Below are 11367 nucleotides of genomic sequence, written 5' to 3' on the forward strand. Positions count from 1 at the left end.
CTGTGCTTTTCAGTATGTGGTTCTTTTAGGTACATATTGTTTCGGCTCTGTGTTTCCATTTGTTGTCGTTTGTTGCACACGAACTACGAATGTTCGGTTTGACCTCAATTGTAGCTAGCTTTCCCAACTACGGAAATTCTGTTGACATGAATAGGTGTGACCCAGAAAGTCATAATGTCATAACCAATTTTAGTCCACCTTTGAGGTACCACCCCTTACACATTAAAGTAAATCACGATTCTACTGGGAGTCAGACTCCAAAATTATGACTATGTGCGCCAAAAGCATACATGTATCATTGTTTTTAAGCATAAATTCATTTTGCTTAATCCAGTTGATAATTTTTCATGTCTTTGGAAAGCAACCAAATGATAATGTTTTTGCACCAAAAGATAGTTTAATTTGTTACCTACCACTTACCATCAATTTAATTCAATTTTGTATAACTCTATTGGGCAGTAAATTCCAACTCCAACGCGTTCAAAACAAGATTCTTAAAATCATACTAAACTTGCTACCCTGCAAATTAAAGTTTTTTTTGTAAATAAAAAAAACAGTACAGTAGAACTTCGATTATCCGCGAAATAGTCGGGCAAGGTCATCGCGTATAACGAAAATCGCGGATAACGCAATAAAGGACCAAAACGAGGTGAAAACACGAAAAAAAAATATTTTAACTATGTTTTATCAAAACAGAAATTATTGAACTATCCATCTGCAAGGTCTTGTACACCAGTGATCAGATAATGTGAAAGTCATGTCCAAAATAAAAAAGCAAGACTCTACCTCTCACTGACAAATTTCGAGAAGGTTTATGGAATTACTAGAGAACTCGTTTTTGCGGACAATCCGCATTGTGTCGCATCCGTGTCGTGGATCATATATTTTCCTCAGTGTATATTTTTTTTCACATCAATACTTTATAGCTCTTTCTGAGACGCTATTTCGGTACGACTAATCATTTTTGAGATATAAATTATCAAACATTTCTCTTACTAATATCGATACGCCCTATTCAAAAGTTACGCTCGAGTAATAAAACTCCCATTTGCTGTGGAAAACTCATATTTCCTCCAACCCAAACGGAATTCAAACTTTCATTCGAATGAATAATACATGTTTTAAAGATCTGCATATTTAGGACGATTTCATTTGGAATATACACTCGACAAAAAAAAAAGAGGAACAGAGTGCGAAGTCGGAAATGTTAAGTGATTTTTGACATGCTGTAACTTTGTGAAAAATCAACGTATTTCGATGGGGTGCACATCATTTTGAAGCTACAACTTTAAGGTATTAGAATATTTTTCGTAGATATTTTTATCTTGGTGTATGTAGGTGTAGTGGGCAATAATATCGGGAAGAAATTAAAAATCTATTTTTCTTTGTTTTTTCAAAGATTTTCTGGACTAACACAATTTTTTGTCAACCAACTCAATAGCAAATTCAATTAACCTTATTAACCAGTATTTATTTGATTCCTGGAACCAAGTATGAAAAAGTTCATTCGCTCATTTCTCCACACCTAATTTTAAATCACTCTGCTTGGAATAATCATGGCGAAAAGAATGCAGCAAACAATCGTGAGATTGCACGATGAATCATTTTTCATTCTCCGACCATCTTCATTCGGGACTGAGAGTGAACATAACAAAACAAAGAGCGGAAAACAATATTCAATGACTGAATACTCCTTTGTAAGGATTGCACGAAACAAAATAAAGAGTAGTAAAGAGTAAGACTGAATCTGCGTGTATGAATGATTTTATTTTCCACTAACTGACCTGCAAACTTCGTCTCGCCCAAAATTTGTGTTTTGTTATCAATACCTTCAAATATCCACGTTTTCTTACTATGAGCAAGTTCATGGGTCTAATCGCAGAACTGTTCATTGATTGATCTTCTAATCCACCGTTGGATTTACCTTTTACTATAAAATTCCTAGTATTTCTAACAAAACTCATCATTATAATATCAAATTTTTTTCAGACACAATTCTCGTCCATGATTTTTCAACCACTTGCAAATAACATGTTTCTCCGTTACATGGAAAAAATGTTTGGTACAGAAAATATGATAGAATAAAGGAAGCTCTATATCGGACAATTCCTTCCTCGAGTTCTACTCTTATCAACACCTCCGGCGATCCTTTTTTGGTATAGATAGAAGAAGATATAGGAGTGCGTTTTATCACATTAAAACCCATTTCCAGTTTCGAACAAAGATCAATTTCGCTAGCGCAAACATCAAATGGACTGACAGCCATTGTCACCATGTAATTGTAGAACATATGGGAATATAATTTTTCGAATTTTCCCTTTTTCCTTCAGAGTTTTCCGAAAATTTTCAATTGTCTTGTTTGGTTGGAATATTTTTGGTTGAAATATGAGTAATGTTTTTATGGGACCCCCTCTCCATTCCAGAGGAGGGAGGGGTGTCATACCATCATAGAAACATTTCTCGTACCCAAAAACCCTCACATCACATTTGGCTCAATTGGCTCGATTTGCTTGATTAGTTCTCGAATTATGCAGAAATTTGTGTTTCATTTCTATGACAGCCCCCCCTTTCCCCCTTAGAAAAGTGTGAGGTGTATTGATGCACCTTAGAAATGTTTCTTGCCCCCTAAAACCTCCACATGTCAAATTTGGTTTAATTTGCTTGATTCATTCTCGAGGAATGCAGAAATTTGTGTTTCATTCTTATGGCAGCCCCCCTAAGAGAGGGGGAGAAGTATCTAACCACCATAGAATCATTTATTGCATCCTAAAACCTCCACATGCCGAATTTCGTTTCATTTGCTTCATTAATTCTCGAGTAATGCAGAAATTTGTGTTTCATTTCTATGGCAGACCCCCCCATTCCTCCAGAAAGGTAGAAGGAGTGCTGAACCACCTTAGAAATGTTCCTTGCTCCCTGAAACCTCCACATGCTTGATTAGTTCTTGGACTATGCAGAAATGTATGCTTCAGTTGTATGACAGTGCCTCCCCCCTGAGGAAGAAGGGAGGATTGTCGATTCACAATGAGAACGTTTCATGTCCCCTAAAACATTCGCATGACAATTTTGGCTCCATTTGCTTGATTAGTTTTCGAATTATGCAGAAATTTGTGTTTCATTTGTATGGCAGCCCCCCCTTAGAGAGGGGGGTGGAGTGTCTAACTACCATAGAAACATTTATTGCACCCTAAAACGTCCATATGCCTAATTTGGTTTCGTTTGCTTGATTGATTCTGGAGTAATGCAGAAATTTGTGTTTCATTTGTATGACAGCCCCCCCCCCCTTAGAGAGGGGGGGGGGGGGTGGAGAGTCTAACCACCATAGAAACATTTATTGTATCCTAAAACCTCAATATGCCTAATTTGGTTTCATTTGCTTGAATAATTCTCGAGCAATGCAGAAATTTGTGTTTCATTTGTATGGCAGCCCCCCCTTAGAGAGGGGGGAGGGGTCTCAAACTATCACGAAAACCTTCCCCCTACATACCAATTTTCATGTTGATCGGTTCAGTAGTTTCCGAGTCCATAAGTATCAGACAGACAGACAGACAGAAATCCATTTATATATATAGTTTATATATATATATATATATAGATATACTCTTTTTTTTATAGATTGTACTCTTTTTCTTGTCAGCATTCAAGTGCACATGAATCTATCTTCCCGCTCACGAATAACTTGCGTTAACACTTTGACGTCCGCACGGTTCGTAAAAAAATATGCGCTTGGCGCCGGCAGCGCTAACTCGGATTACTTGGCTTGTCGCCGCCCGTTCTTGACATTATCGGGAAATTTTAAATTATTGAGTTTTACTAATCTTATCGTTAGTTTTCATAAATTCTCAACCCTGTTCCCCTACTTTCATGAAATTTCGAAGATATGCATACGTAAATATTACAAACCTGTCCATATTCTCCCCACTATATGTCCATGCGGATAATCATCGAAAAAATGTTCTACTTTTCGGTCTGTTTTAATTTTAATAAAAACATTCGGCCGATTATCTCGAAAAACAGTATATTGAAATGCAAGAAACTGCATTTAAGTTTGGTAAAACATGAGTTTCGAAAGATATAATAAAAGTTCTTCTTAATATGTCCCCAATTCTTTTGTTTTTCCCCACCTCTCCTACTTATAAAAACATTAAACTTGATAGTGTGTGTAAGTTATTGTTACCTAAACAAAACCCCAACAGAATGCAAACGATACTAAAGTGCTATCACTGAGATACTAAAGTGCGGCCACTGAGATACTAGGCGCACGTAACCACTGTGGTGTCGCCGGACGCCAAAGTGTTAATATGGGCTTTTGCGTTGGTTTAAATCGTTTCGTACTAGAAACAAAAAATTTGTATTACAATAGTGCACAGGAAACAACTCGATGTCGAATCTACCTATATTTTACTGCCGCGATCGAGGCTCAATAATTGCTCATTGAGTGAAAAACGAATGATTTTACAGAGACACTCGCTGGCTCAAGCAAAAGTTTCCAATTTGATTCTCTCAACATCTAACGTCATTCCAAGAGGCAAATGAGGGAATGTAAAATTCTCTGAGAATAGATGAGCGGAATCGAGACAGTATTTTTCCGTTCAAATCAAGAATGAACTTTGGAAGATGATAGGTGAATATTTCCTGTCCTAAAAAAAAGTGAGGCATAAACGGAGCATAGAAGGGTGATTTTTATCTGTGAATGAGTGTTGTTGAACGAATTTCGATGCGATTTTGCCCATACCTGCCTGGTTCCTGTAGGCCCTTCCCATACAGAAATATATTAGTTTGAATTTAAAATTACCTATTCGTCTTTGATGATCAATTATTCAATGAACAATCATCGCACCGCAAATCCAAAGACAGTTTTGAAACATCCAATAATTTTTTTTTTAATTCTGCACAAGGATAACGCACCGTTCTGAATCATATTTCGGACACTTTATTCTAATATCTGGAAATGCTTCATACACTGATGATATAACTATAAAATTAATATAACAATTGCTTCTTTAGAGTAATTCCTTGGTTTCCCTATCACTTCATTTGAGAATTACATTTGAATTATTACATAGTAGAAAAATAATCAACATCACTACTTATTATCGTTTGTGTTTGACGTTTGTTTAGCGTGAGCACGTAGAATTTACCGGTTCATAAATATTCAAATTTCTCCCGTGTTTCATCAGTTTTCACCATCGTTAATAGTTTACTGTGATTGCTTGGTAAGTGTTTCGCAGTTGACTATAAAATATAATCAAGTGTAATGTAATTTTCATCCAAAAAATTACGAAATAAAATGTCTGAAATTTGAATTCAATCTGTCCGAAATTTGATTTAGTGTCCGAAGTTTGATTCTTATTTGCCTCATTTGAAAAGCATTTTATTCGATGATTTTCTTGTGTTTTCAAAATTTTCAAAGTAGAAAGCTTAAAAGCATATTGAACTAATTCATTGAAAATATCTACCAAATAATACCTGTGCATAAAGTTTAGATCTGTTTTCTGCATCATATGCCTTAAGCGTCCGAAATATGATTCGGAACAGTATTACTTTGACGAAAAAAAAATGCATATATTTCAAACAAGGGCCAAAAATAGGATTTTATAGCGCTTTACAAATTCCACTGTAATTCTGTGAATATCGTAGTAAGTTCTAATGTTTGCAGGCAAATTTCTAGGCTTCAAAAGCCATGAATCGTTCGTTCTGAGAGTCGCGTAGCATTTTGTACTTCTGGTACGATTTGAGATTGAATGCTCCTCTAATTTACTCCAAATTTTGAAAATCGGCTAGAAAAAACGGCACAACGTATCAATATGAAATGTTCACAGATGTCTAGGGATGACACTAGGCTAAACATTTGCCTGCAAACAATAGAACTTACTACGATATTTGCAGAATTATAGTGGATTTTGTAAAGCACTACAAAATCCGGTTTTTGGCCCTTGATTGAATACATGCAAAAAATTTAATTTTTTTTTTTCGTCAAAGTAATACGTTATCCTTGTGCAGAATTTGTTGGAGATTTCGAAACTACCCTTCGATTTTCAGTGCAATGTTTGTTTATTGAATAATTCATAATCAAAGACGAAGGGGTAATTTTTAATTCAAACTAATATATCTCTGTATGGAAAAGTCCTACAGGAACGTTCTAGGAATCAAATGAAAGCTGGTTAATAAGGTTATTTGTATATGCTGTTGGTTTGCAAAAAAATGTGTTAGTCCAGAAAATCTTTGAAAAAAAATTCTAAGAGGTTGTATCTAGGACACGACCGCGTATTTTCGACATAGAACTACGCAATTACATTATGTAATCCACTTGTTTACCACTTCGACTATTATTCTAGAACACATCGAAATTTTTGTAATAGATTATGTTCTTCGTTACAAATAAATTTGATGAACGTCCGTTTACGTTTGATATCATGCCTAGGACTACCGAAATATGTGAACGGAAAAATTGTCAAACGATCATTGTATTTTACATTTTCCTCTGAAATTATTGCACATCTAATGTATACGTAGTTCTCGAACCGCGAAAGATTATTCACCTCTAGTATTTAAAATGATAATTTTCCCAGGCTTCTCAGTTTAAAATTACGTTTTAGGGAAACATATTCCAGTATGCAAAATGACAAGCGAGTACAAAAGTACGCAACACTAAAAAATACCTCCGACTTGCTTGTATTTGCAAAGCGGATTCTCCCAGGCACATTGATTTAGAAGTCCGTGTTAGGGAAACACAGCTCGGTGGAAACAAAAATACCCCCGACTTGCATGTATCTATGCAAAGTGGATTTCCACAAGTCGATTGTGAAGTCTGTGTTGGGGAAACCGTAAATCGGGCCACTCAAATCTTGGCAGTAAGGGCGTTCATAACGCTTGACATTTTACAGTTATTCAATTGTTAATCTCATGAAAAATAACATTTTATTAATTGTGATAGACGCGTAAAAATATTTCCTATCAATTGATGCAAACCTCTTTCTGATCTGTTAAGAAATGTTCGAGTTATAAGCATTCGAAATACGGGTAGGGTTAGCACACAAATCGACAGAACAAATGGGAAAAAAGGAAGTTCTTCCAGTTTTCATGAATTTAAACCGTTTAGAGATTAGCGAATTGTAATGTATAGCATATCTTAGAGAATTTCCGATTCGATTGGTATGCAAATCATGAGAACTCGTTCACAGTGAAAAGTCATTAACGTTAACTTTATTTCATAAAAACGTAACCTGATTTGGCACCCTTCCTGAAAGACGTAGTTCTACGTCAAAAAGACTACACCTACCACACCAAGATAAAAATATATACGTACAATATTCTAATACCTGAAAGTTATGGCTTTAAAATGATGTACATCCCATCGATATGCGTTGATTTTTCACGAAGTTAGGGTATTTCAAAAAGCACTTAAAATTTCCGACATCGCCCTCTGTTCCTCATTTTTTTTGTCGAGTGTATAAATAAATGAACAGGGCAAATTCTTTTGGTTGTTTACGTTTGCTTGTTTATAAATGTAGCAAGTTCGTGCAAGCGAAAAATACCTGGAGTACAAATCAAACAATTTATATTCTAATTAGTCCCCTCACCACTATGTTCAACAAATGTAGTCACCAGTGATTATGATCGGTTTCCTAACCTTAAAATATGGCTGGGAGATAATACATTTTCAAGCAACGAGTAAATAATCAAAGAAGTCCATCAAAATAGGACTTGAAGAGTCGGACTCGAAAACGATATCACTGCAATTGAGAATATTGAGGTATGAAACATGTAAGGTACACCGAGGCAAATTCGGGGTAAGTTAAAACGGAAATCATGACTTTGACTAGGAATGATGGATTGACGTGACTTTATGACAGCCATATACCAGAATATTGGAATGCCTTAAGGCCAATTTATATGTTGCTAGTAGCTGACTTCACAGTGAGCAATTACTGACCCGGTGAACTTGTCTGTTCACACAGTGTGAGCTGCTGGCGAGAAACTAGATACTACAGCACGAGTTTACCAGGGATGCCAGGTGATTTTCAAATGTTCATCAAATAGTCAGAAACAGCAATCTGGTCCGAATTTGACAGATGATTGATCCGAAATAGACTTTTCAATTGCCAGGATTCGTCTCAGGTTTTCAGTTGAATTTATCATTGCAAAATTTTATCGCGAAATATACGCTGACCGTATATAACAATACTTGGTGCTGATTTTTTTTTTGAACTGAAGGTACTATCCGAAAAAAGCAGAAACGCAAAAGGATTTGGGCCAGGAATTGGATGCAAGAAAAAGGAGCAACAAATACAATATTGAAGGAGCTCTACGATGATGATCCCCGAGAGTACAGAGCAGTGTTGAGAATAACACCTGAACAGGTGGTAACACAGTTGGATTTAATTACTCGAAAAATGCAACGCCAAACACAAATACATTCGTAATGGATGCTAACTTGCAAGAGTGAAATTAGTAATAACATTGACGTGCCTTTCTTTTGGAATATCGTTCAGATTACTGTCGGTATTTTTGACGTAGAACTACGTCTTTCCTTAAGGGTGCCAAATCAGAAAACAGGTCACGTTTTCATGAAATAAAGTTAACGTTAATAACTATTTTTGCCGCGAACGGATTTTTACGATTTACATACCAAACGAATCGGAAATTCCCTAATATTTGTTTTTTATGATATATATTACAATCCCCTGGTGTATAAATGGTTTAAACTGATGAAAATAGAAGCATTTCAATTCTCCCATACATTTGTCATTTGTGAGCATCCCTACCCATGCCGTCAATAACGAGCAACTTATCGGCGATCAACGAAGAGGAATGATTCAAAGTCTCCGTGAACAAATAAAAGAAGAAGAAGAACGAAGGGGAATATTTTCCTAAAGCATAAATATTGGATCTAGCTGAGGCAAACTTTCAATATCGTTCTAGATACGATGCAATGTATGGGGAATCATCATACTAGGCTACCATCGGCTCACCAAGAAAATAATTGGAATTTTGTGTGTGATTTGGTTTCGCATGACAGTGATAAACTTTCTCCACCAAGGATGACACCTACGCCAATCGAGACCAAAAATATAATTAGAAAGGGATTCTGTTTAAAAGAGCGCAAAGCGGAGTACTTGAACAAAATACCAGCGTAGTTCTACGTCAATAATGTGGTCGTGTGCACACAACCTGCTAATTTTTTTTTAAATCTTGAAAGCATCCAAAGCTAAGATGATTCCGGAAGTATGTGATGCTTTAAATGGCAGTCTAAAAGAGATCTTTAATTTTATTCATTTTGCCTTGCTGCTGTTTTTGTTTTCGAAAATTTCCAAGTCTGTTCATATCTTCGAATATTTTTGAATATCTTTAAAATTGGACATTTCTTTACATTTGGCATCCTTGATTCGAACGCTGAATGCTGTTATTGACGTTATGAGGGATGCAAGTGCGAGTAAAATCAAAAAACTTTGAAGTAACTCGCACGCCGGATCTCGCATGACATTAACTGGCATGATGCATTCACACGGTGTGAGTAGCTTTACTGCAGTAACTGTCTAGGGCGACTCGTATACGTACTCGTATCGTATAAACTAATTCTTTAATTTTAACGCAATCCCCACCTTTGTTTACTTTTCCTTTTTCCGTGAAATCAAAACAACCATTTTTGCGCGCTGACTCAAACGGTTCGGAAACATAGATTTTTTCAAAAATATCGTCAGAATCGGACGTCAGGTAAATAAATAAACTGGGGTTAGTTGAAATCAGTAAAAATCGATTATTTTCAATGGCTGAATGAATGAATGATCAAAAAATACAAAAAAAAAATCTTTCATATTTCGTTCCTCAGTATGTTCTATATAATTTATGAATAAACAGACAGTAAAATTTGATAATTTTGCAACGAGGGGTCGTTCAAATATTACGTAACGTATTTTTTACTATTTTAGACCCCCTTTTCTGTACATAACAATGTACAAATGGTCATTTGCATAAAAATGTTTAGATTTAGTTGGATTTATTTCCAACTAAATTTCCACAAGCCATCCCCTCCCTTTTTGAGCGCGCTACGTAATATTTGAATATTTGAATGGTCCCATAAACCTCATTAGTGGTCGTTTCGAGTGGCGAATGAAAACTAAACATTTTCAAAATTGATATTTTTCGAAGCATCCAGTGTGAATCCCTATTTTTTTTTATCGAAAGTCATCTGTTATACTTTGTATATGCTGCAACCATATTTCAATTTAGTGATTTGGTGATTTTTGAAAAAAACTATCAAGTTGAACACTGAAAAAATCGTTTCGACTTGCCCCGGTGTACCTTATTCCTTTTGATGAAAATTGTGTTGGATAACAAAGCGAATAAAATGCGAGCGGAGTTGTTGTTTTTCTTTTTTATCCGTAAACTTTTCACTCCGCCAGCGGTAGCTACACAAAGAAAGTTCTGTTTGTTTTGGGAAGCACTTTGGATACTGATGTTCGAGAGCTTTAACAATCTACGATACTATTGTTACAACGTGGCAAAATGTGTTACAATCGATGTACAAAGTACGAATTTTAGAAACCACCGGAAAAACCAACGTTATTCAAAGATTACTACCAAGTTTTGAATTCTTCTGAATTACAATTTTCTATTTCCATTTTTTTTTCGCAGATACACAGGTTGCATTGACGTTCACTATAACCAAATAGCTGAATCAAACTTAGTAGTACTGATGAATGTTGGCGTAGCTTTCTCCGTGATGGGGATGATGAGCATGTCCCTTGCGCTCAACGTGAGGTTGGAATCCGCTCTTATGATCCGAAGTATAGTCAACAATACGATGTGTTCCGTCGGCCTCATCCAGGGTATACTGCCCCTTCACATGATCCCCATCACGATGCTCCCATTGGCTTTTGTGGTCGTGGGTGTGGGAATCCTTCACCCCATATTCGAATTTATACTTGGGATAGCTATGATAGTCCTCGTAAGCAGAAACTACCACAGCAAGGCACACTGCAAAAGCTACTATCTACGGAAGAAATAGTGGAATATTTGATGCTCTCGATTGAAGGTCATATTCCAAACAAACCTTAAACATTTTGAATTAAGCTGGATCTATTTAGATGGAACACTAAAACTTAACTGATACTGAACACAAACCGCACTGGAATATTTATACTATTGTTATAATTGTTATAATACACCACGCATACCGCGAAAAATTTCTCTCTCTTATTTGTCAAGTAATATCCTCTGGAAATGCATGTTGCACTCATGTTCCGACGGACCATTCTTAATTGATTAACAATGTTCGAACAGAGTTGATATGAATTTTTCGTTCGTGGCATACCGATTGGTCAATGAACCGTGAAGTTTCAGCTGCTTAACACGACACACGGC

General features: G+C 36.0%; 1 protein-coding gene across 1 annotated transcript; it reads right to left on the reverse strand.

The window, feature by feature from the left end:
- Window positions 1-10687: 10687 nt before the first annotated feature.
- LOC129764567 (cuticle protein 19-like) lies at window positions 10688-11098 on the reverse strand. Its single transcript, XM_055763768.1, has 2 exons — window positions 11057-11098; window positions 10688-10996 (listed from the first exon to the last, which is right to left on the reverse strand). The coding sequence occupies exons 1-2, from the start codon at window positions 11063-11065 to the stop codon at window positions 10688-10690; spliced, it is 318 nt and encodes a 105-aa protein (XP_055619743.1). The 5' UTR covers window positions 11066-11098.
- Window positions 11099-11367: the final 269 nt, after the last annotated feature.

This window comes from Toxorhynchites rutilus, chromosome 2 (assembly GCF_029784135.1).
Source record: "Toxorhynchites rutilus septentrionalis strain SRP chromosome 2, ASM2978413v1, whole genome shotgun sequence".
Lineage (NCBI taxonomy): Eukaryota > Metazoa > Arthropoda > Insecta > Diptera > Culicidae > Toxorhynchites > Toxorhynchites rutilus.